The 26,903-nt window shown below is 41.6% G+C and overlaps 1 protein-coding gene across 1 annotated transcript in view; it reads left to right on the top strand.

Moving 5' to 3' along the window:
- LOC130479565 (mucin-5B-like) overlaps positions 1 to 26,903 on the top strand; it is a 75,677-nt gene that overhangs the window by 2,824 nt on the left and 45,950 nt on the right. Inside the window, exons 2-18 of the mRNA XM_056851962.1 lie at positions 9 to 264; positions 3,327 to 3,441; positions 4,236 to 4,323; positions 6,310 to 6,446; positions 7,598 to 7,823; positions 9,668 to 9,793; positions 10,015 to 10,132; positions 11,984 to 12,122; positions 14,432 to 14,533; positions 15,367 to 15,436; positions 15,539 to 15,676; positions 16,855 to 17,019; positions 19,181 to 19,275; positions 21,092 to 21,218; positions 23,547 to 23,802; positions 24,716 to 24,768; positions 25,213 to 25,313. Coding sequence (XP_056707940.1) covers positions 9 to 264; positions 3,327 to 3,441; positions 4,236 to 4,323; positions 6,310 to 6,446; positions 7,598 to 7,823; positions 9,668 to 9,793; positions 10,015 to 10,132; positions 11,984 to 12,122; positions 14,432 to 14,533; positions 15,367 to 15,436; positions 15,539 to 15,676; positions 16,855 to 17,019; positions 19,181 to 19,275; positions 21,092 to 21,218; positions 23,547 to 23,802; positions 24,716 to 24,768; positions 25,213 to 25,313 — 2,312 coding nt within the window. The remainder of the gene's footprint in view (positions 1 to 8; positions 265 to 3,326; positions 3,442 to 4,235; positions 4,324 to 6,309; positions 6,447 to 7,597; positions 7,824 to 9,667; positions 9,794 to 10,014; positions 10,133 to 11,983; positions 12,123 to 14,431; positions 14,534 to 15,366; positions 15,437 to 15,538; positions 15,677 to 16,854; positions 17,020 to 19,180; positions 19,276 to 21,091; positions 21,219 to 23,546; positions 23,803 to 24,715; positions 24,769 to 25,212; positions 25,314 to 26,903) is intronic.

The following is a 26,903-nucleotide window of genomic DNA, read 5'->3' as shown; positions in this document are numbered from 1 at the left end:
TTCTGCAGTTCAGCGTCCTGCAGTCACAGCAAGTGAATGTTCCACGTGGGGCAATTTCCACTTCCAGACATTTGACCAGGTCAAATTTGACTTCCCTGGAACTTGCCAATATGTTTTTGCTTCACACTGCAATGACAGTTATCAGGACTTCAATATCCAGATCAGAAGAAGTGTCAAGAATAGGACTGCTATCTATTTCACTGCTAACATAGATGGCGTGTTTCTGGAGGTGAAAAAATCAGGCATCACAGTGAATGGGAAAGCGTGAGTTGGCTCAAAATCTGTTAATAATATTCTGTTTTCTCAAGAAGGTATGCTGAGTCAGGTAGTCTATCAAGCTCGATATTATCTGTTCTGACTGGCAACAGCATCTCAAGAAGAGAAAGGTCACTCTCAACACTTGTTGAGCTTATAGTAGTAGCTCCAGAGTGGTGCATAGGTTGACTTCCCAGCCCCCTGGGTTCAATATTGTAGTTCACAGTATGTATAACTTCCATAAAATACATCCATTTAATATTAATTTTAAAAAATAATTGTGATGTAAAAAATTACAAAAACAATCTATGCTTATACATAGGGTTGTGCATATTGATAAACCTGAACTGAAAATAAATGCGAAATTAGCCATTTCGGTAAATTTTGGGCTTTGGGTTTACTAAACGTCAAAACCTGGGGATAAAGCCGAAGCTGAACAGGTGCTTCCTGGAAAAGCCAAATAGCTATTCGTCTTTTCAGGTTTAGCTATTCGACTTTGCTCAGAGGCATGGCTCTGTGCTTTCTCCCCTTTTTCTTTTTTTGATTGGTTTTGTTAGGGCCCCATAGTTGGGGCCCTTTTGAGATAGGGCTAATTAAAAGATGGGGCTCACCCAGTCCTGTCCAGAGGGATATACCCTCCATCTAAAAGAGCTGGCTTCAGCAGCCACCCACCAGGGTTCTGAAGGAGATTTCTTCATCCATGTGGATGAGCAATCTCCTTCAGACAGTTCCTGTGGTCATGACTTCAGTCGGTTCTGATATCACTCCCCTGCTTTCCAAAAGAAGGTTGCCTTGAGTAGAGGCTTCGTTTCTTCGCACTGTGACCATCTCTTGGAATCAGATTTTTAATGAGCACAATTAAGGACTGCTCACAGGATGTCATTTGCCACAAAAAGAAATGTTTTCTGTGCCTTATTTCTCTCATATTTAAGCTTTTTTCCTCCAGTTGGAAGCTCATTTGTATGGACATCATGCAAAGTGACCCAGAAACAAAGGCAGACCCCAGACTTTGAGGTGCCAGTCTGGAATCAGCTCTTTCCTCCAGTCCGTCAGCAACACTGAACTTTTGAACCTGAAAACCAATGGACAATGCCTGGAGGATGGGGCGACCCCTTTGCAGGCCCTGTCCCAAAGTTCACCAAACTTTGGTGACCATTGAAGGAGAACCACGCTGCCAATTTGGGGACTCCCCAGGAGCTTCAAAAAATTGCCACTGACTATAGTGGGCCTGAATTTTCCAGGAAACCCAAAAATAAGCTGAATACTGATATTTACTGGTATGGGTATTTGGCTCATTTTGGGTTTACCTGAAAAAAATCGGGCCCAATAAACCCAAACCCAAAATTTACTATTTCTTTTCTTTTTCTTTTCTTTTCTTTCTTTCTTTTTTTTGCACAACCCTAGTTATACAATGAATACCAACAAGTGTTGGAAACAAGTTGCTGAGGCAGGCGATAATACATGATGATGGAGTCATTTTTCCTTGGACATGAAATTTCTACTATGAAGGTGGTTTCTGTCAAAGTACTCAGTGGAGTATAAAGAACATTTTCACAGACTTATGAAGCTTCTTTTGCTTCCCAGGGCAAGAAATATCTAAGCAGATCCACAACTCAGGATCTGCACCTTTTCTAAATGGAAATTAGTCTCCCCGGTTTAAAGTGACCCCTCCCCCCTACTGTATTTCTCCTTGCCCTTCATGAAACTTCTGTTTGCCTCTGCCTCAGCATAGACACTAGATTACTATGTATGGTAATATCAGCCTCATCTTTGAATAACATTTCTATTCTGGCTTGACAAGCAGAGGTGCAGAAACCCTTTGGGGGACATCATTATTCATTTAATTCCCTGGATACCCATCTGCCTGTCCAAACTACAGTATGCAAGATCTCATCAAGATAGTGCCTGCATAGGTTTTCTGATAAATAAGATGTAGATATTTACTTTTTTGAGTGAAACCAGGAATCAAATCCTTTGAGTGCTATGTACCTTTCCAAATAAAACCATGCCTCATTAAACAGCTACACTCATTTTTTTGAATATGTGTTCATGGAAATGAACAGGATTAATCATTTAATTTAACTGTGCATTTCTAGGTAGGAAAAATATTTGTCTCATAGAGGGCTGCTATTTCTCAGACTGAAGAGTAACCGGTAAAACAATAATTGTGCAGCAGAATAAACATTAATAGGTGGGGCTTCTTCCTTCATTGGAGCGGGTGATTGGAGAAACCTTCCCTACCGGATATTCCCCTGCTGTGGTATGGGAACTCCCCACTGTGTTGTTCAGCCTAGTTGCCCAGTGAGGTAATTTCAGTGGTCTGAAATGTCTTGCCTCAAATTAAGACTCATCAATTTAATACTTGTTTATGAAACTCGTCCACCAATGTAGATTGTAAATAAATAACTATTCAGTCATCTCCTTACTCCTGCCTGCCGCAATTCCTGGGCCCAAGATGCTGCACACGCTTTGGAAAGGAGTACATATGGTAGGCACTTTGTCTGAACATTGAGAAAGGTATAATTGTGTATAGGATTTCATTGGTCCTGCCAGCCAGTCTCTTTCCTCCCTTTTAGGGCTTCTAGGCTGCCACTCACCTTTACGAAGCCTCATGCCCTGTGGCTATAGATCATAGATATTGTGAATAAATGGCCCTCAGACTTAATTAATAGGTCAGTGTTAAAAAGGTAAAGGTAAAGGTTCCCTGTGCAAGCACCGGGTCATTCCTGATCCATGGGGTGACGTCACATCCCGACGTTTACTAGGCAGACTTTGTTTACGGGGTGGTTTGCCATTGCCTTCCCCAGTCATCTTCCCTTTACCCCCAGCAAGCTGGGTACTCATTTGACCGACCTTGGAAGGATGGAAGGCTGAGTCAACCTTGAGCCGGCTACCTTAAACCAACTTCCGTCTGGATCGAACTCAGGTTGTGAGCAGAGCTTTTGACTGCAGTACTGCAGCTTACCACTCTGCGCCACGGGCTCACTAGGTCAGTGTTGGGTTTCTTTAAACATGGAATAACTGGTTTGCCTAATTTTGTAATTTTTCCTTTTCCTTTGTTTTTGTTTTAGAATTCGTCTGCCCTTCAGCTTGAAGAGTGTTCTAATAGAAGACATTTGTACTTACTTCCAAGTCACCTCCAAACTAGGCCTGATTCTCAAGTGGGATTGGAGTGACACTCTACTAGTATGATGCTCCAGTTAGTTGGATTTATTTTAGCCAGTTTTAGTATTGCTAAAATGTGATGAGTAGCCTGTACTTTGCATCCTGTACTTTTCTAGCTGTATTATGAACAAATATCAGCTATGTGGTAGCAGTATTAATTCTTCTGAATTACTAATTCTGGATGTGCAACGGTATGGTATAGCCCAATCTTGTCTAGAGCTCAGAATCGAAGCAGGGTCAGTACTTGGATGAGCCACTACCAAGGAAGACTCTGCAGAGGAGGGCAATGGAAAACCACCTCTGCTTCTCACTTGCCTTGAAAGCCCCTTGCTGAGGTCACCATAAGTCTGTTTTTAGATGATACATTCATATTACTAAATTATTTGTGTCCTCTGGAGAATTATCTCTAGCCTTGCAGCTGAGACTGACAATAATATGGCAGTATTATTTTAAATAAAGACTTAGCATTTGCTATGTTATGTCTGGATCACGAGGTCATAATTCAAATTAGGTGTGGTCAAACCAATTAGCTTGACTGTGGCCTCAGCATGGTACAGAACTTTATTCTCTGAGAAGTATTCTGTTGCCAAAATAATAAATGAAAAAAAGAATTAGTTCCGTATCCAAAAAGAAATGTAAATGGAGAAAATCTTATATTTGATGATCTTACTATTATAGATATTTGTAGATCAATTTCCAAGTACTAGAAAATATCATCAGCCCAAGATTAGGCTTCATGCTCCTGGTATGTGGCTATGTTTCTGATCAATTCTGCTTGAAAAAAAAAGTTTCATTTTGTCTGCTTTTCTTTTTAGCTAGATTTAGAAGATACATACAGGCAGAAAACATGTGGTCTATGTGGGAACTATGATGGCAATCAAAAGAATGATTTGATCTTGAATGGTATGAAGGTCTTTATATATATATATATATGTATACATAGCATTTTTGTAATCAATTTATTGGTATCCTGCTCTTTTACCAAATATCTCAGGACAGCAAACATGGAGGTTATACTATTTTACCATGACCCAGCAGAGACAATAACTGGCATAAGATCGCTTAGTAAGATTTACAACTGAGATGTGAAACTTGGTCTTTCTCTACATCATTTCCAGCCCAACATGTTATCAGCTGTACACCATTGGCTTTCTCACATGCGTTCAGGGTTGAATGTGAAACTAACTTTTTTCTCTTTGGTGTGAATTTGAGTCAGACTTTTGCTAAGCACAACCAGGAAGTAAAGTTCATTTCATCCCAACTGAATTATGATTTTTGAAAGTTAGTTAAGCAGATTGGTTCCCACAGCAAGATGAAGCCTATGATTCAGTATTAATATTTCATAGGCAGTAAAAATTTCCTATTGGTATTGAGGATTCTAAATTTTTGTTCCATTAGAATAGGCTTATTGATCCACTTATTGGACATATGTTTTCTTCCTAATTCTCTTTAAATAGAGAAGAATGTGCATACTGTAATCCATGCAAAGATTTATTTATTTACAACACCTCTTTAGGAGCCCTTTCTATTTAAATTAACTGTGTGAGTTCTTAATGTTTTAAGGGGCTCTAGACAATACACAATTCACAGCATAATTCCCCAGCTGAAAACTACTACAGGGTTGCCATTAGTTGGCTGTGACTTGATAACACTTTATAGTACTCACAATCTATATACTAGAAGCAATGTTGGCCAAATGTGAAGATACTTAAATCCAGTGACTGGAATTGTGAATGGACAAGACAGATCTTTCTACAAACCTGAAAAGCGCCCCAGGTTTGCAGAAAAATCTGTAGTCTAAAAAAATACTTTGGGGAGTTTAAAAAAACTGAAAACGATAAAAGGAGCGCCTTTAGTTTTAAGCAACGGATTCCCTCAGTGGCTGTTGCTAGGGAACCTCAGTATTTCATGCTGGAGTTTTGTGAGTAAAATACCAAGGGCAGAAGGCAGGGTCCTTCCGAGGCCTATTTTTGCCTTTGAGGGAGGTCTCATTGGGGCCAGTCCTTTCTAGGGTTACCCAGAATTACAACTGCTCTCCAGAGAACAGAGATCAATTTCCCTGGATAAAATGGCTGCTTTGGAGGGTGGATTATACCTGCTGAGGCATAATCCCTTCCCAAACCTCACCTTCCCAAGGCTCCACCCCCAAATCTCCAGGAATTTCCCAACCTGGAGCTGGCAACCCTCAAGTGGAACTGATCTCTGTAGCTGGAAGTAGGGGCGTGTGCCATTTATTTATTTATTTATTTGTAATTTTTCAGGCTCAGGTTTAATAGAACCTGACATTTTTGAAAAATCTGGAAAAAGCCAACTTCTTATTTTGGCTTTTCCTGAAAAAAAAAAAAGTGGGTTAATAATCCCAAACCCAAAAAATACGGGGTGCAGAGCTGAACGCTGGGCTCTTAGCGAGCTGCAGCGGGGAAGAATTGAAGGCTGTGCTCACTCCCCGTGCAATCTTCAGTTTTTCGGTCCCTTCCCAGCTGTACTCCAAAAGGAGTATGGCTGTGGTTGGGAACAACTGAAGGCTGTGCGGGCCCCCAGCTGAGAGCTAGCGCAGTCTTCAGTTTTCAGTCCCTGTCCCAGCCAAACTCCATGTAGTAACCCTTTCCTCCAAAATACCGAAAAGGTATTTTTTCAGTTTTTTTCGGTCCGGCTGTACGCTAATGCACATCCCTAGTTGGGAGATCTGTTGTGATTCCCAGAGATCTCCAGATCTCATCTAGATGTCGGCAACCCTAGGAGGACAGAAGGAAGCAGGGAAAAGGGAGACATTATGGCAGCTGTCAGGAAGAGGTAACAGGAAATGGTGGCGGAGGGGAAAATGAGTTGCCTCCTGCAAGTCCTTGTGGATTCCCACTTGTCAGTTCTAATAATCATGGGGTTTTGCAGGCTATCGTCTACTCCCACGACAATATGGCAACCTACAAAAAGTAGAAGAGCCAACAGAGGAGTGCCCGGATGTACCTGAGGAAAATAAAGAAAACAAATATGCCTCTCGTCAGAAAGATAATTGCAAGAGTAAATACGTATGTCACTAGCTTGGTTGTCTGTACAACAAAGTGTTCTTCTTGTGATTACTTGATATCAGTGTACTACATACCAAGACAGAAAATGAAAGATAAAATTAGATAAATTCCAAGCTGAACTAGGATATTTTTGAGGCAGAGCTCCACCCTTGTATGTGTTTTAATGTCAAGTCCAATCCCATAAGATGCAAAGTGATAGGCTCTGGTTAGAGATACATAATGTTTGAGCTAGCTGATATCTTAAATGATGAGCAATTAATTTTAGCATAAACCATTGTATGATATAGCCTACTTCTTCAGATGCCAGTTAGCAGCTGCCAGCAAGCAAATTCATAGTCTTTTTAATATAGCACTATTTTGTTTCATTTTGTTTCTAGGAAAGGCTTATGTAGTTTGACATTTCTTGCTTATGATTTGGACATGCACCTGAGAGTCTAACCAGGTTATACAAAAGTCCAAGTCTCTCAAGGGAAGTTGGGGACACCAATTTTTTGTTTAATGTGGCTTGGACTGGGGATGGTGGTGTCAATGTACAGAAAAGGACATCTCAGAAGATGCAGGTTTTTTTTCACCTGGCACAATGAGCTGCATCTAAACAAATTTCCTCTTCTGCTGAACTAGTAAAGGCATGTAAATGTTGACCTCCTTTCCATTTGGTCACTGCATGCAAGGACTCCACAATGCAAGGGAACTTTCCCTGCTCCTAAATATTCCCTATTTGCTTTAGTTGAGACAATGGCCTTTTATGCACGGCTTGTTTCCATTGTGATCACCCCGACTACTTTGGGTCTTCGTTTTCATTATGCATGACTTTTCCGACCTTTAGAAGTCACTTTGCTCTCTCCCCGTGTTTTCTCCACATTTTCTGGATGCTGTTTCTGATTGCCACAGAAATAACCCATGCATAAAAGGCAAATGGCTCCATGTGTGCAAAAGGATGCAGATGCGGTGCTTCCTCCTCCAGTGAAAAGAATCAGAATGGCTCTGCAGTTCTTTTCCTTTGCTCTTTCTTCAGTAACAACCGTGAAGAACAAAAGCAAGAAAGTAGAGCTCCACCAAACTCAATGAAGCTGCTCTATTTGTGTGTGGAAAGTATACTGTAAAGCTAAAATATTATGAGATACTCAGATCTCTCTCTCTGTCTGTCTTAGAAATCTAATTGCAAGAAAGCCCTGTCCTGCTTTGGAAATTGCTCTAAAGTGGTTGCCATTGATTATTATGTAGCTGCCTGCACTGATGACATGTGCAACTGCACACAGAAGTCTTCTCATTCAAACCTGATTGCAAGCTGTGTATGCAGCACTCTCAGCCAGTATTCCCGAGATTGTCTCCTCAAGGGGGGAGACCCTGGAAAATGGAGATCCAAGCAGCTTTGCTGTAAGTAAGTGAGGGTTCGAAAACTCGCACAGCTTCACGAGCACCATCTAACAAGCTGTAGGACTTCTGAGCTAAGTTGTGTCTGACTTGCTTTTAAGTTTTATCAGAACATTATGAAAGATGAAAATTATTACATAAATGTGTCCATTGTTTCTGGAGCTGTAGATGACTGCTCCAGGAACTAAAGTGCATTTGCATATTTTTATTTGACAAACTAGATTGAATTCATGAGACCTTGTATGTAGCCAGCAGGACTGCCACGGGCCACCATGGGGCCCCAAGAATTCCATCTCAAAATATTGTCGAAGGCTTTCACGGTCAGAGTTCATTGGTTCTTGTAGGTTATCCTGGCTGTGTGACTGTGGTCTTGGTATTTTCTTTCCTGACGTTTCGCCAGCAGCTGTGGCCGGCATCTTCAGAGGAGTAAAACTGAAGAAGAGACACTGTCCTTCAGTGTTACTCCTCTGAAGATGCCTGCCACAGCTGCTGGCGAAACGTCAGGAACAAAAATACCAAGACCATGGTCACACAGCCCGGATAACCTACAAGAACCAATTCCATCTCAGTCCCCCCATAGGACCCTGATAGATTTTATTTAATTTATGTTTTACCATGTCCAGATTGATACAAGATATGGGGAGGGGGAACACCCCCCAAAAAACAGAAGTAAGCAGAATCAGAGAGACTCCTTAGCAGGAACATATGTACAATATTATTGGCACTTTTTTGTTCCAGTGCAACTTATCCAGTAACAAGTATAACAGGCATGCATTAGAATCCTGAAGAAAAGACAGAAAAAGGAAACACTGTGGAAGATAATTTTGTACCATTATTAATGTGTACATTTTATGAATATGAAAGGAGCAATGATTCAGTGTATACTATCCCTATTCCTATCACTATGTTTATTTACCTTCTTTCATTTCTTCAGCTGTTTCCCCATACCTTCTTCTGCGCTCCTTCCTGTTGGCTCTTCCCGTCACTGCATTGTATTTATTTAGTTCTTTATTGATAGGGTACCTACTGAATTTTAGAATGTACAAGGTTTATGAGGTTTTAAAGTTTACAGTGTGCATTTTAAATTGATTATTTATCCTGGTTGGTAGCTGCCCTGAGCCTGACTGTGGTCAGGAAAGGACAGGATATACATCTAATAAAATAAAAATAAATAAATGAAGCTTTTCCTAGCCTATACAACTTCATACTGCAGGGAGAGGCTGCATATTTGAATGTTCCTCCATCTTCCCCTTGATTGTTCTCTGCACATGGAGAAATAGTATGATTAGTAGGGTTGCCAACCTCCAGGTAATAGCAGAAGATCTCCTGCTATTACAACTGATCTCCAGCCGATAGAGATCAGTTCACCTGGAGAAAATGGCCGCTTTGGCAATTGGACACTATGGCATTGAAGTCCCTCCCCTTCCCAAACCCTGCCCTCCTTAGGCTCCACCCCAAAAACCTCCCACCGATGGTGAAGAAGGACCTGGCAATCCTAATGATAAGGAGGAGAAGGCTAAGCTGTATCCTGTGGTATTCATGATGACTCCATTCCTCAGTCCAGGGGAATATTTCAGTCTTCCCTGGGTTAGCCACATGCTAATCCACTCCAGCCCTCTATTTTGCCCTGATTCAGTAAGCTTCAAACCCTTCTGAATGAACAAGGGGTGCTTATTGCACATTTTTTGTACAGTATTTCTCCTTAGAATTCTAGTTTTGTACATGAAGGGATTTTTTTTTGCCCTTGAGGAAAGTGAAGGGCATATATATGGATTTAGAATTGTGCATTTGCTTGAGAAGTGACTACCTGTCACTAATTTAAATACTTACTTTGTTTGGGTTTGCAGTCCGAGAATGCCCAACCAACCTGGAATACATGGAATGTGGAAACCCCTGTATTGACACCTGCTCCAACCCAGAAAGGAGCAAAGTTTGTAAAGCCCCATGTACTGGTGGCTGCTACTGTGCAAAGGGTAAACAGCTATGCTTGTGTTATTATTATTTCCTTAGTACTTTAACTGTGCAGAGTACTTTGCAGTACTTACCTCTTGCATCCTCTCAATGAACCTAGCATTCCCATTTTACAGAGATGGGCAGAGACCTGGGCTTACAGTAATTGCTAAAACAAATGATGGCAGGGATCAAGCTTCTCCCCAGGATCCAGTGACTGTCTTCCCTTCTTCTATTTGAACAGGAACAATTCTTGATGACATCAGCAGCAAAAAATGCATCCCCATTGGCAGCTGTCCTTGCACCTATCAAGGCAAAGTCTATAAAGCTGGAGAGACCTACTCCACTGCCTGCCAAAACTGGTACTGTTATACACTTGCTAGTTGTGGTGTAACAAGTTGGTACAATTTCAACCACTACTAAGAGCTATTCCAATGCTAGCAGAGCTAACACAAGAGCTGAACACCAATGTACTTCTTTGGAAAGTTCAAGACCCACAAATTAAAATGTACTTTTTGATAAAGGAGAAGCTATGAGCACTTTCAGGGTCCCCATCAGCTGATCTGGCCATGTAGATCCATGCTATCCATGCTAATCTAACCTTGAGGACAGATATTATAATGCACTCTACATTGGTCTGCCCTAAAAGACAACTCAGAAATCCCTCCTGGTGTAGAACTCTGCAGCATGGTTACTACTGGGAATCGGGTGGAACATGCATGTCATTCCTGTTCCGCAGACACTCCGTTGGTTACCAATCAGATACTCCGTTCAATTCAAAGTTCTTGCTATCATTTACATAGGCTATAATGGCCTTGGACCCACATACCTGTATGGCATCCCCTGTTATGTCCTCTGCAACAGCATCACTCATCTTATTAAAGCCTTCTAAAGGTGCCACCCTGAAAATCGGGGTGCATTCTCAGTGGTGGAGCCCATCTTATGGAATGGCTTGCCTGAGGAGGTCAGGAACACTCCCACACTTCTATCATACTGCAGAAATGCCTTTTTGAGGATTACTGCTGTTCAAGAGGGCATCTTAAAAACAGATTAGAACTGTAGGAGCATGGAACAGCCAGGAGGACTCTATTTAAATGGAATAGGGCTGTAGTCTATGGCAATAATTATTGTAGGCATCACCTGGCTTTCACTTCACTCTCATATCTTGTGATCCACTCTCTGTACTGTTTATGGTAGACCTTGCCTTAGAGTTTATTGTTCTCATTGTTCTCTAATTCTATAGTCCTGGTCCTATTGCATTGTTCATTGGTTGTCTTTTGGCGTGTGATGGCACTGCTTTATCCTTTAATCTGCCTAGAGTCTCCATGAGGGTGGTGGATTATAAATAAAGTACATAAATGAATCAAAATGATACTTTGTATCATACTTGTATCGGTCTTGTGATGGGAGCCTCCCAGATGCATTTGGCTTGATTCTGATTGTGACTGTGGTGCTTGGGGAGAAGGGGCTTCCGCCTCTCCCCCCATCTGGAAGCACTGCCAGCAAGCTGCTATTTGCTCTGTTGAGAAAAATATGTGTAGCTGCATCACTTATTTATGTTTTCCTACTGATCTACTGATATCTCATCAGGACCAGTTCAAGATACAAAATTGGCACAAGAGATTTAAGACCCCCTCCTTCCCCAGTCCCCAACCTCAGGTGATTGCTATTTGCCCTTAAATTCTGTGCCAGGAAGTCCCATAAAAATTCCAACATAACTTGTCATTTACCTTCACTATCCAGCATATTTGAGAAACAATACTGAGGACAGACTTAATAAGGTACAATATCAGTTTACAGAAAACTCACAACATGTTCTGCAGATCTTCTTCAGTGGATTGTATTAATTTTCTTCGGATAAGAAGGGAAGGCCTTGTCTCTAAACGTGGGTTGCAAAATATTTGAGGACAGTATGTGGGAAGGCAGAAGTATCTATAAAAAAGGTTTCACAAATCTACAGAGACATATTGTGGAATTTAGCCAAAATGTAAACCCACTTCTTCTCAGGTCTTACAATGGGTGCTTACTAACTTACCGTTGCAGAAGGAAAGAACTACTCCATCTTAGTATCATGTTAACATCTCCTTGGTAGTCTGTTCCAAAAGCCTATATCTGAAGACAATGTCCTGATTCTGTTGAGATGGTCCTGTGTGTTTCTATAGAGCTATCCCTGTACTGTTACTGTAAGTTAAAATACTCTTTTGATTTTGTAGTACCTGCACTGGAGGAAAATGGTTTTGCTTACCATTGCCCTGTTCTGGAAATTGCAATGTAGAAGGAGGATTTCACATAACTACATTTGATAAGAAACAATTTATTTTCCATGGCAACTGCCACTATGTCTTAGCTAAGGTATCTTTTTATTGTGTTGTGGGCTTTATAAAACATTGTGGGGATCTTTTAAAAGGTACTGGAAAGGGTCACTGGGATCACTTGATGTACTTCAGATTAAGAGTCTTGTTAAATGCTTTGTCCAATCGGAACTCTGAATTCTTGTGCAGATGTCCTCCGTGATAATACTGAATGAGTGGCTATCCAGTAGGACTCATGGCAGTCACATAATAATAGTCCACTCAGTGTTTGCTTTGTAGTTAAGAACTGGCACTCATTGTTTGGCCTTTAAATGCTGGGACTATGTAGTTTGCAGCTAAAGCACTTGGAAAACAAGCAAACTACATCCCAGACAATTACTGAACCACTGTTCAGTGAACCTAACTTGTATGGAAGGTGTTAAGGGCAGCTCCAGATTTACATTGCAAAAATGTACAAGGTTGTTGTTAAACCAGTGCTTCCTGCAGCAAATACATCAGTCAGGGAGGCAGACTTTCTTTGAACATCCATATATTTGTCTGGCAATCCTGATCCAAAAAGGATTACCAGATGTTTGTTTATTGGTGTTTAAAGATGTATGTCATGCTCAGTTTATGTTTTCTCTGAGGGTGTATGCACATCAGAAACTTTTGTCACATCAAGCGTGGCGCTTCTATCAAATTTTGAACATGGTCCAGAAATAGTCATTTCTCAAGGCCATTGAAATCAGTGGGGCTTAAGTGTTTAGCTGTGTGCTTGATACCCATTGAGACTTAAGCATCCTTAGCTTTTTTTTTTTGGCAGCACAAAAGGTACTTTCCACCATTCAATTTTAAATTGTTTAAAAATGTGTGCCTAAATGTGCAGGTCACACCTGTGCCTAAATGGAATGTATTTACTGATACAAAATATTGATACCCCATCCTTCTCCTGGTAGGACCCAGGGCAGCTTACAATTAAATGCCAGAAAGCATAAAAAGTGAAAAATCATACTTAAAACAAACAAATCTAAAAGACAGTTAAAATATTGGTCAAATTTTGCACAGAACAAATGTCCAAAACAGTATCAAATAGCTCAGAATGGACCCCTTAAAAAGGCTTTTCTAAAAGACCTGATAGGTAGATATCCTCAGATAAGCAATATCACAAAGCTGGAGCAACGCACCCCAAAATACTCATCCTTTAATGGAGGCTCAGTGACCAAGACAGACTCTACATAAAGGATGTGTAGACAAACCTGGCCTTTTTCAAGAAAATCTTCCTTGGAAATACAATGTGTCTAACCTTCCTGTTCTGACTTGGATGGCCCAGGCTAGCCTGATCTAATCAGATCTTGAAAGCTAAGCAAGGTTGGTCCATTCTTGGACGGAAGACCACCAAGGAAATCCAGGGTTGCTACACAGAGACAGGCAATGGCAAACCACTGCTGTTCATCTCTTGCCCTGAAAACTCTATGGGGTTGCCGTTAAGTCTTCTGCGACTTGATGGCACTTTCCACCCCCCGTACCTTCCCATGTTATGATGACAGCAATGATTGCTTGTTATAGGTTAGGAAGGGGTGCATTGATTGTATGTGGCATCTACTCCTCATCTCTCCCTGCACATGATTGTTGGTGTCAACATGCATCTTAGCTGCTGGATGTAAGAGGCCAGAAATTTACTGGATGAAATAGATGTTGCATTGGGCTGCGGCTCTTTTCTGATTATTAATCATGGTGATGGATATTAAATAGATTAATATATTTGTTTATTTCTAATTCTACAATCTGAATTAAAAGTTTTACAGCCCATTCCTGAGAATTGGGCCAAAAGTTCTTTGGCAGTGGCGTGACCTCGCCTCCAGCGTAAGTGCGTGTAATCGCGCGATTACATGTACTTACGCTGGTGGTCAGGCCAGTCCCACCGGCGGCCGAGCGCCGCGGGACTGCGCCTCGCCCCAATGCTGGCATGGCCTCTCTGTGGCGCAGGCCACGGCGTAGAGAGGCCGCACCAGCGCAGGGGGGGGGGAGGTTCCAGGGGCGGGGCGGGGGGAGGAGCCACTGGTTAGGGCTTTTAGCCCTGTTGAAAACAAAAAAAGCCGTGAAATGGCTTTTTTCGTTCCCCCGGCATGCGCAAATCGGCTTAGGAAGAGGCGGTGCTGCGCCTCTTACCCACCGACTCCGCACGCCGTTGTTTCAGGAATAGACTGTTAAAAAATTTTTCCAAGTTAAAATTATAAATAAACTGGTATGGCTTGCTCCTTCATCCATATTCTGCTTATCACTATTATCCACAATACCCTTCTATTATCCCTCTTGTAGAGAACATTGGCAACATTCATGGTGTATTTTTTGTGTGTGTCTCATTTTCAGGACACAGATGGTTCCTTTGTGATTATTGGAGAGATTGTTCAGTGTGGTTCTTCAAACACTATGACATGCTTGAAGAATGTCTTACTCACATTAGGAGTTATTGTAAGTTGCCAGTAAAATTACAATTGCAAGCACTGTTTGTGCCTTAACAGGTTGTACTGCTGAAGAAATCCTACAATGGTTGTTTCCCCCTCTCCCCCCTTTCACTACATAACAACTAAAAACAACCTTTAGTTTAGTGTGATAAGATTCCCCTAGTTATTGGTTGTGCTGCTCTAATTTCATGCAATGTTCCATGTGCATTGTGATTCCTCAGTGGAGAACTCTCAGCCCAAAGTCCTAGGGCAGAATCTATGAGCTACTGAAGATAAAGGATATTAGTTTCCAATTGCCTTCTGGTTCCTCAGGGATGTTTGTGTTACTTCCTGGTGGCTTGAATTGTTAGAGGAAAACTTTGGTAAGCACCACATAATATACCCAAATCACACACTACAGAGGTTGGGTCCAGGGTCTCTACCCTGTGTTCTGGAACCCGTGAATTGCAAGTTCTCCTCAGTTCCCTTGTATGTGGTGTCCAATTCAGGCTGTGACTGTGGCATGCATGGAGAAGGAGCGTCAGCCCCCTTCCCCTTTATGTGCCCTGAAATGGTCTATGGCGTGGTATTTTTTTTTCCTGTTGGGGAACCCAAAAATGTACACATGGGTTTCTCCAATGGACAAATAGTGTACACATGGGACTTTTGTTGATTGGGAAAATGGCACAGGGAGGCTTAATGTATGCATGCCTGAGGTTTAGGAGGAAGACATGAGGTGATCAAGTCTGATTCTTTGAGTGTTGCAGCAGAAATCAGCTAGAAGAAAGATTTCTGTGAATATCTATGGATATCTGCTTCATTTATTTTAATTCATTTTATATATCTCTTCTTTCTTTGCAGAATATAAGAGTATGTGCCAGTGGAAATGTCTATATCAATAACGTTATTGCTGTGTTGCCCTTAACTAAAGGTCATTATACAGTTTCATTCCTAATTTCGAATGACTAATCCATACGTATATATTCTGCTTGGATGTGATCTGTAGCTGGACATGTCTTTGTTGTTTTATTAGATGGCATCACCCTCTTCAGACCGTCTACATTTTATGTCAACATTGTGACATCTTCACGGATACAAATTCAAGTGCAACTAAAACCCACTATGCAGGTCTTCATAGTGATAGATGAAACTTACCATAATAGAACATCTGGTAATAGTACTTTGTCCTCTTACTTTTTATCTGTCTGCTATAAGAGTTTTCAAAATTACTTGATTATTGGGTCCAACTTGATTTTAAAGATCTGTCCCTTAGACTTAGATTTATTGGTGTTAAAACCAAAACAGTCATAGGATCCCTGGTTTTCATCATTTTGACTGGTGTCCTCTATTCTTCTGTCTTCTAAAGAGAATATTTTCTCTGGAAGGCCAATAATGAAGGGTTTGGGGAGGAAAAGTGTTTTTGGTTGCAGATCACCCTAAGATCCATTGCATGCAACTGCAGTGAAGTAAATTGGTTAGAGCAGTGATACTCAGTGGCTTGGGAGCCACAGGTGGCTCTTGGACATGCTACCTGTGGCTCTTCCCCAATGTGGCACCTGCCCAATGTAGTGAGCAAGGTCATTGCTCTCTTATGGAGTTGCTCCCACCCATGGGGGGCATTACTTATAAGCGCATGCAAACCAAAAGTCTCTTTGACTGTTTTAAAGCAATCCATTTAAACCATGAGGCTGTGTGAAGAATGATCATTCAAAAAAAGGTACCAGTCATCTGACAGGAAAGAGATCAGAACTTTGTTCATTTTGGATCTTGGTGAACACCTTGTATCCCAGCCCATGATCACTCAAATGTTGTCTTTTAAGAATTGTACTTAAAGTTACTCTTGAATAGATTTAATAAACTACAATCACAATTATATGCAATGAGATTATTAAAAAACATACATATCATCCCATCTTCTACCTAGCTTGCATTTAGAGAAAAAATGGAATGTCTAACATTCTTACTAAGCCTTTTCTGAAAAGATAAGGTGGGAGGGTTGGGGGCAGGGACATAAGGGTGTGTGACCTTGACAGCAAGTCTACATCATTTCTGGGGAAAACTTGGAAGTGATATAGGGTAGCTGTAGGAATCACCAGAAACTAATAAATAAAACTAAGACCTCATCTACATACAGGAAGTTCTGACCATAGAATTCCTGGTGATTCCTAGAAGTACTCAGAGTGCAGGAAGCACTCTAGCAATTGCCAGAAACTCTATGGTAAGATTACTACAGAGTTTCTAGCAATTGCTTGTGCTACCCTTGTCACTTTCGAGTAGCTCTAAAAATCTATGATAAGATTACAACAGATGTTTGTATTTTGTGGCTTTCTCACTCCCCATTCTACTCAGGACTTTGTGGAAATTTCAATAATATAGAGACTGATGATTTTCGAACTATCAGTGGGATTGTGGAAGATTCAGCTTCAGCATTTGGAAACTCGTGGAAGACTATGGCCAACTGTGCTGATGTCCAAGATAGCATTGAGGATCCCTGTCTGAAGAGCAAAGATAAAGGTGCCACCCCAAGGCTTTCTTTTTAAGTGCACTTGTGTGTGTGTGTTAAGTGCTGTCAAGTTGCTTCTGACTCATGGCGACCCTATGAATGAAAGTCTTCCAAAATGTCCTATCTTTGACAGCCTTGCTCAGATCTTGCAAATTGAAGGCCGTGGCTTCCTTTATTGAGTCAATCCATCTCTTGTTGGGTCTTCCTCTTTTCCTGCTGCCCTCAACTTTTCCTAGCAAGGCTGTCTTTTCAAGTGACTCTTGTCGTCTCATGACGTGACCAAAATACGATAGCCTCAGTTTAGTCATTTTAGCTTCAAGGGTCAGTTCAGGCTTGATTTGATCTATAACCCACTGATTTGTTTTTTGGACAGTCCACGGAATCCATAACACTCTCCTCCAACACCACATTTCAAAGGAATCTATTTTCTTTCTATCAGCTTTCTTCACTGTCCAGCTTTCACACCCATACATAGTAATAGGGAATACGATGGCATGAATTAATCTAGTCTTGGTGGCCAGTGACACATCCTTACACTTCAAAATATTTTCTAGCTCCTTCATGGCTGCCCTTCCCAGTCTCAATCTCCTTCTGATTTCTTGGCTGAAGTTTCCCTTTTGGTTGATGGTGGAGCCAAGGAATAGAAAGTCTTGAACAATTTCAATTTCCTCATTGTCAACCTTAAAGTTGTGTAATTCTCCTGTAGTCATTACTTTTGTTTTCTTGATGTTCAGCTGTAGTCCTGCTTTGGCACTTTCTCTTTTAACTTTCAGCAGTAGTTGTTTCAAATCTTCACTATTTTCTGCCAATAATGTAGTGTCATCAACATATCTCAAATTATTAATGTTCCTCCTTCCAATTTTCACTCCACCTTCATCTAAATCTAATCCAGCTTTCCTAATTATATGTTCTGCATATAGATTGAAGAGATAGGGAGATAAAATACATCCTTGTCTGACACCTTTGCCAATTGGAAACCATTCCGTTTCTCCATATTCTGTTCTAACTGTGGCCTCTTGTCCAGAGTACAGATTGCGCATCAAAATGATCAGATGTAGTGGCACACCCATTTCCTTTAAAACCAGCCACAGCTTTTCATGATCCACACAGTCAAAAGCTTTGCTGTAATCTATGGCCATTCTGCTACAGACGTAATGGCAGAAAACAGGTTCTGTCCTCTTCACAGTTTCCCCAAATGCAGCATTTTATGGTTCCTGATAAAAATAAGTGGCAGCTATTTCTCTGTATTAAGGACGGCTTATGCAGTTCATGTAGCAACAAGGAGATGATATTGGCCCCTTCCTACAATATAAAAGTGTGGTAGCCCAGTCCCATTTGTGTTTACTCCAAATTAAATCCCACAGACATCAATCGGTCTTACACTTATTGCAACCTTTGCACATACAGAAGCTTCTTCAGAGCCTGACCCATCTGTTCCAGCGCAGCTGCCCATTTATCCCATGATAAGGGACACTTATGTTGGCATGGAGGGCATTTACGCTGGCGCCTGGGTGGCGCAGAGCTGCACAGGCCTCCCCTGCCAACGCTGCCACTCCAGGAACTAAATCCCAGAAGAAGAAGCATATGCCAATGTGGGGGGGGGGCATCCTGGGGTGTTCTCAGGGGCAGAGCTGCCTTTAGAAACATTCCTCGGCACAGCAGTGTGGATACGTTACCTTTTTTGGTAGAATAGCCCTGCTAAAGTCAATGGGGCTTTTTTGCACTTTTTCGGTTATAATTTTTAAAAAATAAAGGGGGGGGGGGTTCTTCGCGGTGACCAAGAAGCCTCTTTGGCGGTAGTGTGGCTGTGCCACTCCTGGCCACCACGCAACCAACCACCCTCCCCAGGAATGCCCTGCCCAGGTGCTATCCTAGGCCTTGCCTCTGAATGGTATAGGGTGACAACTAAATCAGACATCAGCATAACTTTGAGGTCTTAGGTTTGGGCTGTTAATGATGTAATAACATTAGTGGTGAATACCAATGACAGCTTTATTCATCAGCAGGATATTTCAATGGTAACCATTGGTTCTCTGCTATTAAGTGTCCCTGTATGAGCAGAAGTACATACAATTTAAATTGTGAATCTTCCTAGTAAAGTTTTTAAAAAAAAGACATGAGGGAAATTAAGATTATGTAAGTCATTTTGGGTATCTTCATTTTCTCTGTTAGAAAAATTTGGGCAGCATTGGTGTGCCCTTCTGGCAAACCCAAGAGGGATATTTGCAAACTGTCATCCTGTTATAGACCCTGATCCTTATGTTAAGGTGAGTCATGATTTTAACCATATCTTAAATAATCTGGTACCAGGCATAGTTTCTTGTGCATTCAGTTGAGTTAGGCAGTGAAATTCCTATTCTGCCACCTGTTTGAAGACCAGTGTTCTGCTCCAAATACAAAAATAACAGGCTAAGGAAGCACTGGAACCTATTTTTCTGTGAAGGCTGTCTCCTCTTGTGCATCACCAATCGAGTGAGCCAACATAATTCATGTATCGGGGTGCCAGCCCTACCTTCCTAGTACATGAAACTACATTGGACATTCAGATATACAGTGATCAGGTGTAAAGGAGGACTGTGGGGCTCCTGTGAACTTTTATGGTTATGTAGAACTTATGCAGGCTTTAGAAACTGGCACTTCTGAAATACTATCTCCTTCACAGTGATGAAAGCTCAAGGATGACCCAATACAAAGCTTTCTTCACAACTGAAAAGAATTGGAAGCAGTCCCTGGTCATACAGAAGTGTCTGCAAATCAGAACCACAGAGGGGTTTGACTCATAATTTATAGCCACTTTGATCACATTTGGAAATCATCATAATCAATTTGTCTAATTCTCAGCCTGCCCCCATCCATGGATTCTTATATCCAGATACTGGGGGCATGAACAGACAAGACAGATCTTTCCATGAACCTGAAAAAAAAACCCAGGTTTGCAGAAAAATCTGAAATCTAAAAACAAGCAAACAAAAAAGTAGTTAAAACCTTCCAAAATGTTAGAAGCAGCACCTGTACCTTTAAGAAACCAATGCCTTAAGCACCACCCATTGTGGGAGTTGCTAAGCAACCACAATAATATTGCAAACATTCAAACCTTGAATTCTGTTGGTAAAAGGCAGGGGGGAGGAGGCAGGGCCCTTTCTAGGGCTGTTTTAGTCTTTGAGAGAGGACTCATCAGGGCCAAGTCCTCTGACAACCTTGCTACCATGTGACTTGCTACCATGTGACTTGCTTGACTTACCCAGACCTGGCTGCTTGCTACTGTTCAACAGCCGCCACCCTACAAAAGACAGTGTGGTATAGTGGTTACAGGTTCAGATTAGGTACTGAGAGACCCAGGTTCAAATCCCCACTCTGTAGTGGAAGCTCACTGGGTGACTATGGGCCAATCACACACCCTTAGACTAACCTACCTCACAGGGCTGTTGCGAGGATAAAATGGAAGCGAGAATGATGTAAGCTGTTTTGGGTCCCCATTGTGGAGAAAGGTGGGATATTAATAGGGTTGCCAAGTGCCCGGTGGTGGCAGGTAAAATCCTACCAATCCAGTGGGCTTCCCGCCGACCAGCTGAAGGCCGGAGGGAACCACGTGCACGCGCGCATGCACAACAAGCCTACTTTGCTTCAGGGTTTATCCGGAAGCGATGTGGACACTCTAGCAACTTCGGCACAGCAGTTTCCATAGAGTTTTGGCCGAGATTGATAGAGTGTCCGCATCACTTCCAAGTAAACCGGAAGTGACATAGACGAGCGGGCGCATCGTTCCAGGTGCATGCATGCACCGCACACTCCAAGAAACCTCCCGCCCATGGACCAACAGGACATGGTAAGCCTAGATATAAATGATGAAAATAATAAATATAGCTGAAGATCAGGAGCAGATAAAAAGAAGGATTGTTTTGGGATGGAGTTTTCATTACCAAAGAATCTTGGATTTGTGTTACTGTTTCGGGAAATCATGGTAATGAGCCGAACCAGCAATTTCCCTGTATATCCAGCTCAGGAATTATGCACCACCCTACTGTTCAGTCCTTTAACAGGAGGGCTGTTGTTCCTTACCAAAGAATCTGCTTCTGTATTTAGAACTGTGCTTATGATACTTGTAATGCTGAGAACAGTGAAGAGGCTCTTTGTGCTGTATTCTCTACCTATGCCAGAAGTTGCGCTGCAAGAGGAATACTCCTAAAAGGCTGGAGAAGTGGTATCTGCGGTAAGGTTGACATATACACCTGAGAAGACTTCTAGACATTTTATGCTATTTTAGACAACCAAAGTGAAAATAACAAAATATCAGATGTCCCTTTGGTCATGTACGTAATATTCCTTGGAATGATTTTTAAAAGCAAATGCTGGCCACGTGCAGAGTGGTTGTGTGATGTTGGCAGGGGGTGAGCTTGGGAATCAGTTTTCCTTTGTCTGTACTCAAAAAGTCAGTGACACTGGATGGAGCATTTCTGCAGATGGAAAGATTTCTGCCCACAAATAGCAACTTTCTGCCTCCCTCCTCCTACTGTAGCCCCAAATGTCCCTTGAAATGCGGCTCCTGAGCATGGGGAGAATTTTATGCAACAATGGAAAAGGGCAGGTGAGAAAGGTGCAGGCAGAAATCCTTCCATCTGCAGACATGCTTTGGAGGATCTGAGCCAATGTCTATTCATCAAAAGTGCCTAGATGAAAAACTCAGTTCTCACAAGCAATTCTCCAGGCAGGAATTTGTCATATAAACAATCCCATTGTTCTATTGCAAATCAAATTAGAAGTTTAGGTTTTTTCTCACACTGACCATGACATTGTAAAAACAGGACAGAATAATATTACTCTAATAAAATATTACACTAGCACCAACAGAAAGGAATCAATACTTTCATCATCATCATGACCACCATAACAACTGTGACAACAATAATTTTATCACCTAATAATAATTTTAACACCCACAAATTTAAATTTTTTGAAAGGTATGTTTTTGGTGCTATGTTGGATGGGAAATCAATATGGACTTTTCATTCCATGAGAATGCACCAGTGCATATTGCTCATTGATCCTTCCTGGAAAAGGGCTCTCTAATGAGCTCATTGTGTGACTCCAGGTCTTCAAAGATCTATACCTTTTCTCTATGTCAACGTATTAATTCACATTATGTTTATCGTATGGATACTCCAACTTGTTTGGTTGTGTGAAACAACCATCATAGCTCTATTATCATAATATAAATCTTTAGACTTATAAAGTGAAATGTTTATCATTTGATAATGACCACATATTAAATTATTTAGACCAAATTTTACTTCTCAGGCTATTGTCTTTCATCGTTCGCTAGTAATAAAAACCAACAAAGTACAAAACACGCTGATTATCTGGATGGATATGATGCAGTTAAACTGATGTATTTCATAAGGAAAACCTTCAAGTGATGCTGTGAAGCACCTACATAGTGTTTCGTTATCAAGATACAAACACATAAATATTTTTGAAATATTATGTCACATTATTTGGTACCTGCAAATAATTAGTTAAAATGTATCAGGACATATGATGGGTCCCCTTAACAAGTATGAAGCTGTTGTCCTGCTGTGATGCACACACACACACACACACACACACACACACACACACACACACTTATGATTCACAGTTGAATGTGTGAGCAACCTCCATTGGAAGTAGTGTTGTTTGATCTGATCTGAGAGCTACTGAAGGTCTATCTAGTTGATAGATTTGTTGTATGCATGCATGCAGTTGATGTTGACTTTTAGAGTGAAAAATATGTATGTGAGAATTGGCCTCACATAATCCCAGGTTAGTTCCCATAATCAAATTTGTATCCATCTGAAGCTCTGTAATGATCCCTGAACACACATCTGTGCAGAGAATGTCTCCAATAACATGTGATTGCCACTGATACCACTGCTATTTTGCAGCGATGGTTTTTGCAATCAACTGCAATCAGGAGAGTCCCCCTCAAAAAGTGACGGTACTTGCAGAGAGCCCCTGATGCATACAATTCATGCTGATTCACCTTCTCAGAGAATTGCAAGGAGGCCATATTTATTGGCTTGAATTCTGTTCTCCCTTTCAGCTTGCATTATGCACTTATGCTCATAGAAGGGAGGTTTATGTCCAATTCCCCCTTTCAGTGCAGCCCCTGCTTCAGCTCTCATGATGTTCTTGGGTTCCACTGACCCATGGGGACACAGTGAGGGACATAGAAGACTAAGGGGGACAGGGAAGGCAGGAAAGTTACTGCTTATGTAGTGCAGCTCCATTCACACCGCGTACGATCCAAGCTATTGGTGTAGACCAAAATTTAGTCTTTGGGGAAATTACTTCCAAGTAGGTGTTTCTGAGACTGGAACTTGTCTCATCTTCTGGGAACATCTCCCAGGCCATCTCTTATGAAAGGAGACCTTTTTGCTTGGGGCTAAACATACACATATTTGTTTCGCATAAAATTCAAATAAGTTCATGAGGATGCTGTTAAAAACAACTGTCTGTACCCCTAATCCAGTCTAACCCTTATGTTACTTCTCTTGCCAAGATGTTTCCAAGGAATGTCCCCAAACAATGGAATACAGCTATGAAGTGAAGTTCTGTAATAGTTCTTGCCGTTCTCTGAGTGAACGTGATGTCCTGTGTGCTGTCCAGAATGCCCCCCCTGCAGAGGGCTGCAGCTGTCCTGAGGGGACCTACCTAGTGACCGAGGAAAAATGTGTTTCTCCAGAGGGTTGTCCCTGCTACTATAAGGACCAGATGATCCAGCCTGGGGATTCAATCCAACAGGACAAGTTCATGTGGTAAATTGATTGAGAGAATAGTCAAAGCACATTTATTGATTTTTTAAAAATTGAGAATGCTGAAAAAAGTTCAGAAAACATGCATAATGCTGTGTGAATCCACGGAACAGAATCTAGGCCTTTGTGTAGCAGATGCTCTGCTACTTTAAAGTTTACTTTGTGGAGCTGATATGGGCAGTATGAGGTTGCAGGCAGAAGATGGGAGATGTGGGAATAAATGGGTGTATGGTTGCCAACAACCTGGAGAACAAAATGCCCTGCCTTTTAACGTTAGTGTGTGGGAATGGGCAGGTGAAGCTTTTCATGGCATGAAGGTAAATAGTATCACTTGGTAAATGACACCCCATTAGGACTCTACTCTGTGGGCAGCACATGTTTGTTTCTCCAGATTGTTGGCAACCCTAAATGGGTGGAAGCTGTGAAGCAGGAACAAGGACAGATGCAGAAACAAAGAACAGGGAACAAAGGACAAAGAACAGGGAAAACATCAAAGAGATATGGGAGAAGGGGAAAACATCAAAGGAATATGGGAGAAGGAATTAGTTTAAAAGCTACAGTGCCACTAGGATGGTGCGACTGATACTGTGGTAGCTATCACAACCCTGTATCCTGGCAAGAAAGGCAGAGTGGTTTCTGCCTCAGAAACCTCAACACCACACAACAAAGTCAATGCTGTGTAGCACTGGCCTCCGCAGCTCTTCTCGGCCCAAAAAATCTTATTAGATCATAGGTCTGGGGATTGGCAGTAGCTTGCTGTAAAGTAGTCATCATCTAGGGTTAGAATACAAAGTGAATGATTGCAGAGGTATTTACCCTGAGGAAAGTGTACCTGCCTGACTGGATTTGGAGTGGGATTTTTATTTTATTTTATGGGTTGGCATGAGGTTCTCCTTTTGTATTTTCATGTCTTCAGCAAATGCATTCGAGGGCAACTGGACTGCATTGGAAACAAGGAAGCTGAGAAAGGTGAGAGGTTTTTTTGAATCAGGGCTACATTTTGGAATTTGAAATATGCTTTGAATTATTGCCAATTTCCTGATGTGCAGGGTACAGTTTGTTTCTTTTTGAACTTTTGGAGAGATCTCAGGGAAATGCTAATTCAACTTCTTTTCTTTTGCTCCCCCATGGTTCTTCCATCTAAATTTTTAAAATTTAGCCAGATCTTCTTTAGGACAGGTTCCTGCTCCATCTCAATGACACAAAGGTGGGAGATCTGCAAGGGGCAGGCATTGGTTTTAGGGAGTTTCTCAGGGAGAAGCCTAGTGGAGAGGGTTGTCTCACTAAAAAATAAGCCCAAAATAAGTCTAGAAGGGCTATCCATCTTCCAATCTACTTGGCATTTGGCGCAGTATAATATTTTCTGTGTCTGCTTGGTGATGGGGAAACTTTATACTTGTTCTTCTCTTCTAGATTGTCCTCCTTCAATGAATTATTTTGACTGCAGCTCTGCTGGTCCAAGTGCAAGTGGATCAGAATGCCAGAAAAGTTGTGAAACGCAAGACATGCAGTGTGTAAGAGGTTAAGTTCTTGACAGTGTTCCATGGTAGTTGTTCTGAGTGCTTGACTGATTTTGATGAATGCTAATGAGAACTGAATTTACCCTACTCAAAATGCCACCTGTGTGGTGTCCATGAAAGCTGAGCAAATAGAATCACCTAGTTCATTATGATTCCTGCTACCATTCATGCTACAGAGATGTATAGTTGTATGGTGGGAGAGTATTATTGCCAGGCTGGTACAGAACAAATTAGTAAACTGAAGTAAGCTGTAAAACGTATTCCAACTGAATGCAAAGGGTTTAATGTTTTTACTAGGCCCAGACAAGGGTCCTTTCTACATTTATATGTACAACGTAGATACTGTATCTACTTTATTGCCTACTTTTTTTTTTTTAAAAAAAGGTCATTAATGTCTTAAACTTGACAAAAGACTAGGAGATCTGTGATTGGATCTTCCTAGCAATTTTTAAACTCATTGTTAGCTGTACATGGCCCTGATTCAGACTGGAACCATGAAGGAACCAGATAGGAGGTTTAATTATTCTACTTCTACATGGTTTTGCCTATCAAAAACTTTCTGCTTCACACTGCTATTAAATTTGAAAGGAAAAATGAAGGGCAAAAATATTGCTAATGCCATGTTGCAGGTAGATTACTTTCACCTTTCATCACTTGTCTACTGTAGATAAGCATTAGCCAATGAAGATCTAATCCCTTTGTGATATAGTTGCCAGATCTCAGTCTAGAGATCTGAACTTTATTAGGAGACAAAGCAACTGTTCTTTCTCTCATCTATTCCTTTCTTGTTCCTCCATCTGCTCCGGAGGGGAAGAAAGCCATCTCCCACTTCCTCAGCAATTTTATCAGTAAAGCACACATCCCTGGGTTGCAATTTGGCAACCCTACTTTGTAAACACGCCACCGATTCAGGCAATTTAATTATCAAGATTGTAGTTGTGAATATGCGCTGGGGCCATGGCAACGTTTATTTATCTGTTTTGTTTCTAGGCCCCACACTCAGTCTGCAAGAGAGAAAATTAAAAAGAGGCACCAGCATAAAGATTAATTAAAACTAGTAGTAAGATACGAGTAGCCTTTTTCTGGGGGAGGGGGGATCTGTGGCAGCCGGGAGCAGCACAGCCACGACTCCTCCTCAGAGGCTTCCCGGTCGCCATGGAGGGTGCAGCATAGGCTGGAGACAATGGATACAGCTGACAGCCCAACTGCTGTTAGCAATCCCCCAACCTTCCTGTTGGGGAAACCAAGGCAAGAAGGTTGGTATTAGAGCTGGAAGTGGAAGTGGAAGTGGCTGGAAGTGGCAGAAGCTACTGTTCCTGCCCATGCTCCTGGAGGTGTGGTCAATACATCAGCCCCAAGGTTGGCGGATGGGCCCCCTGCCTCCCAGAGCCCCTTAAGGTGTCCCCATGAGAGTCATGTAGGATCCTAAGCTCAGGAAAGTCTTTATGCAAGCTAGGACTAACACATTGCCTTCGACGATCCTCCGTGGCAGATTCCTGAAAACACCTTACGCAGAAAGAGTCTGCAGATGTGGCGTAGGATGTCCTGACTCCCTGTCTCATATTCTTTTGGACTGCCATCTTT

This window comes from Euleptes europaea, chromosome 6 (assembly GCF_029931775.1).
Source record: "Euleptes europaea isolate rEulEur1 chromosome 6, rEulEur1.hap1, whole genome shotgun sequence".
Classification (NCBI taxonomy): domain Eukaryota; kingdom Metazoa; phylum Chordata; class Lepidosauria; order Squamata; family Sphaerodactylidae; genus Euleptes; species Euleptes europaea.
Note: the sequence above shows the minus strand (reverse complement) of the source record. Positions and strands in the feature narration are given on the sequence as shown.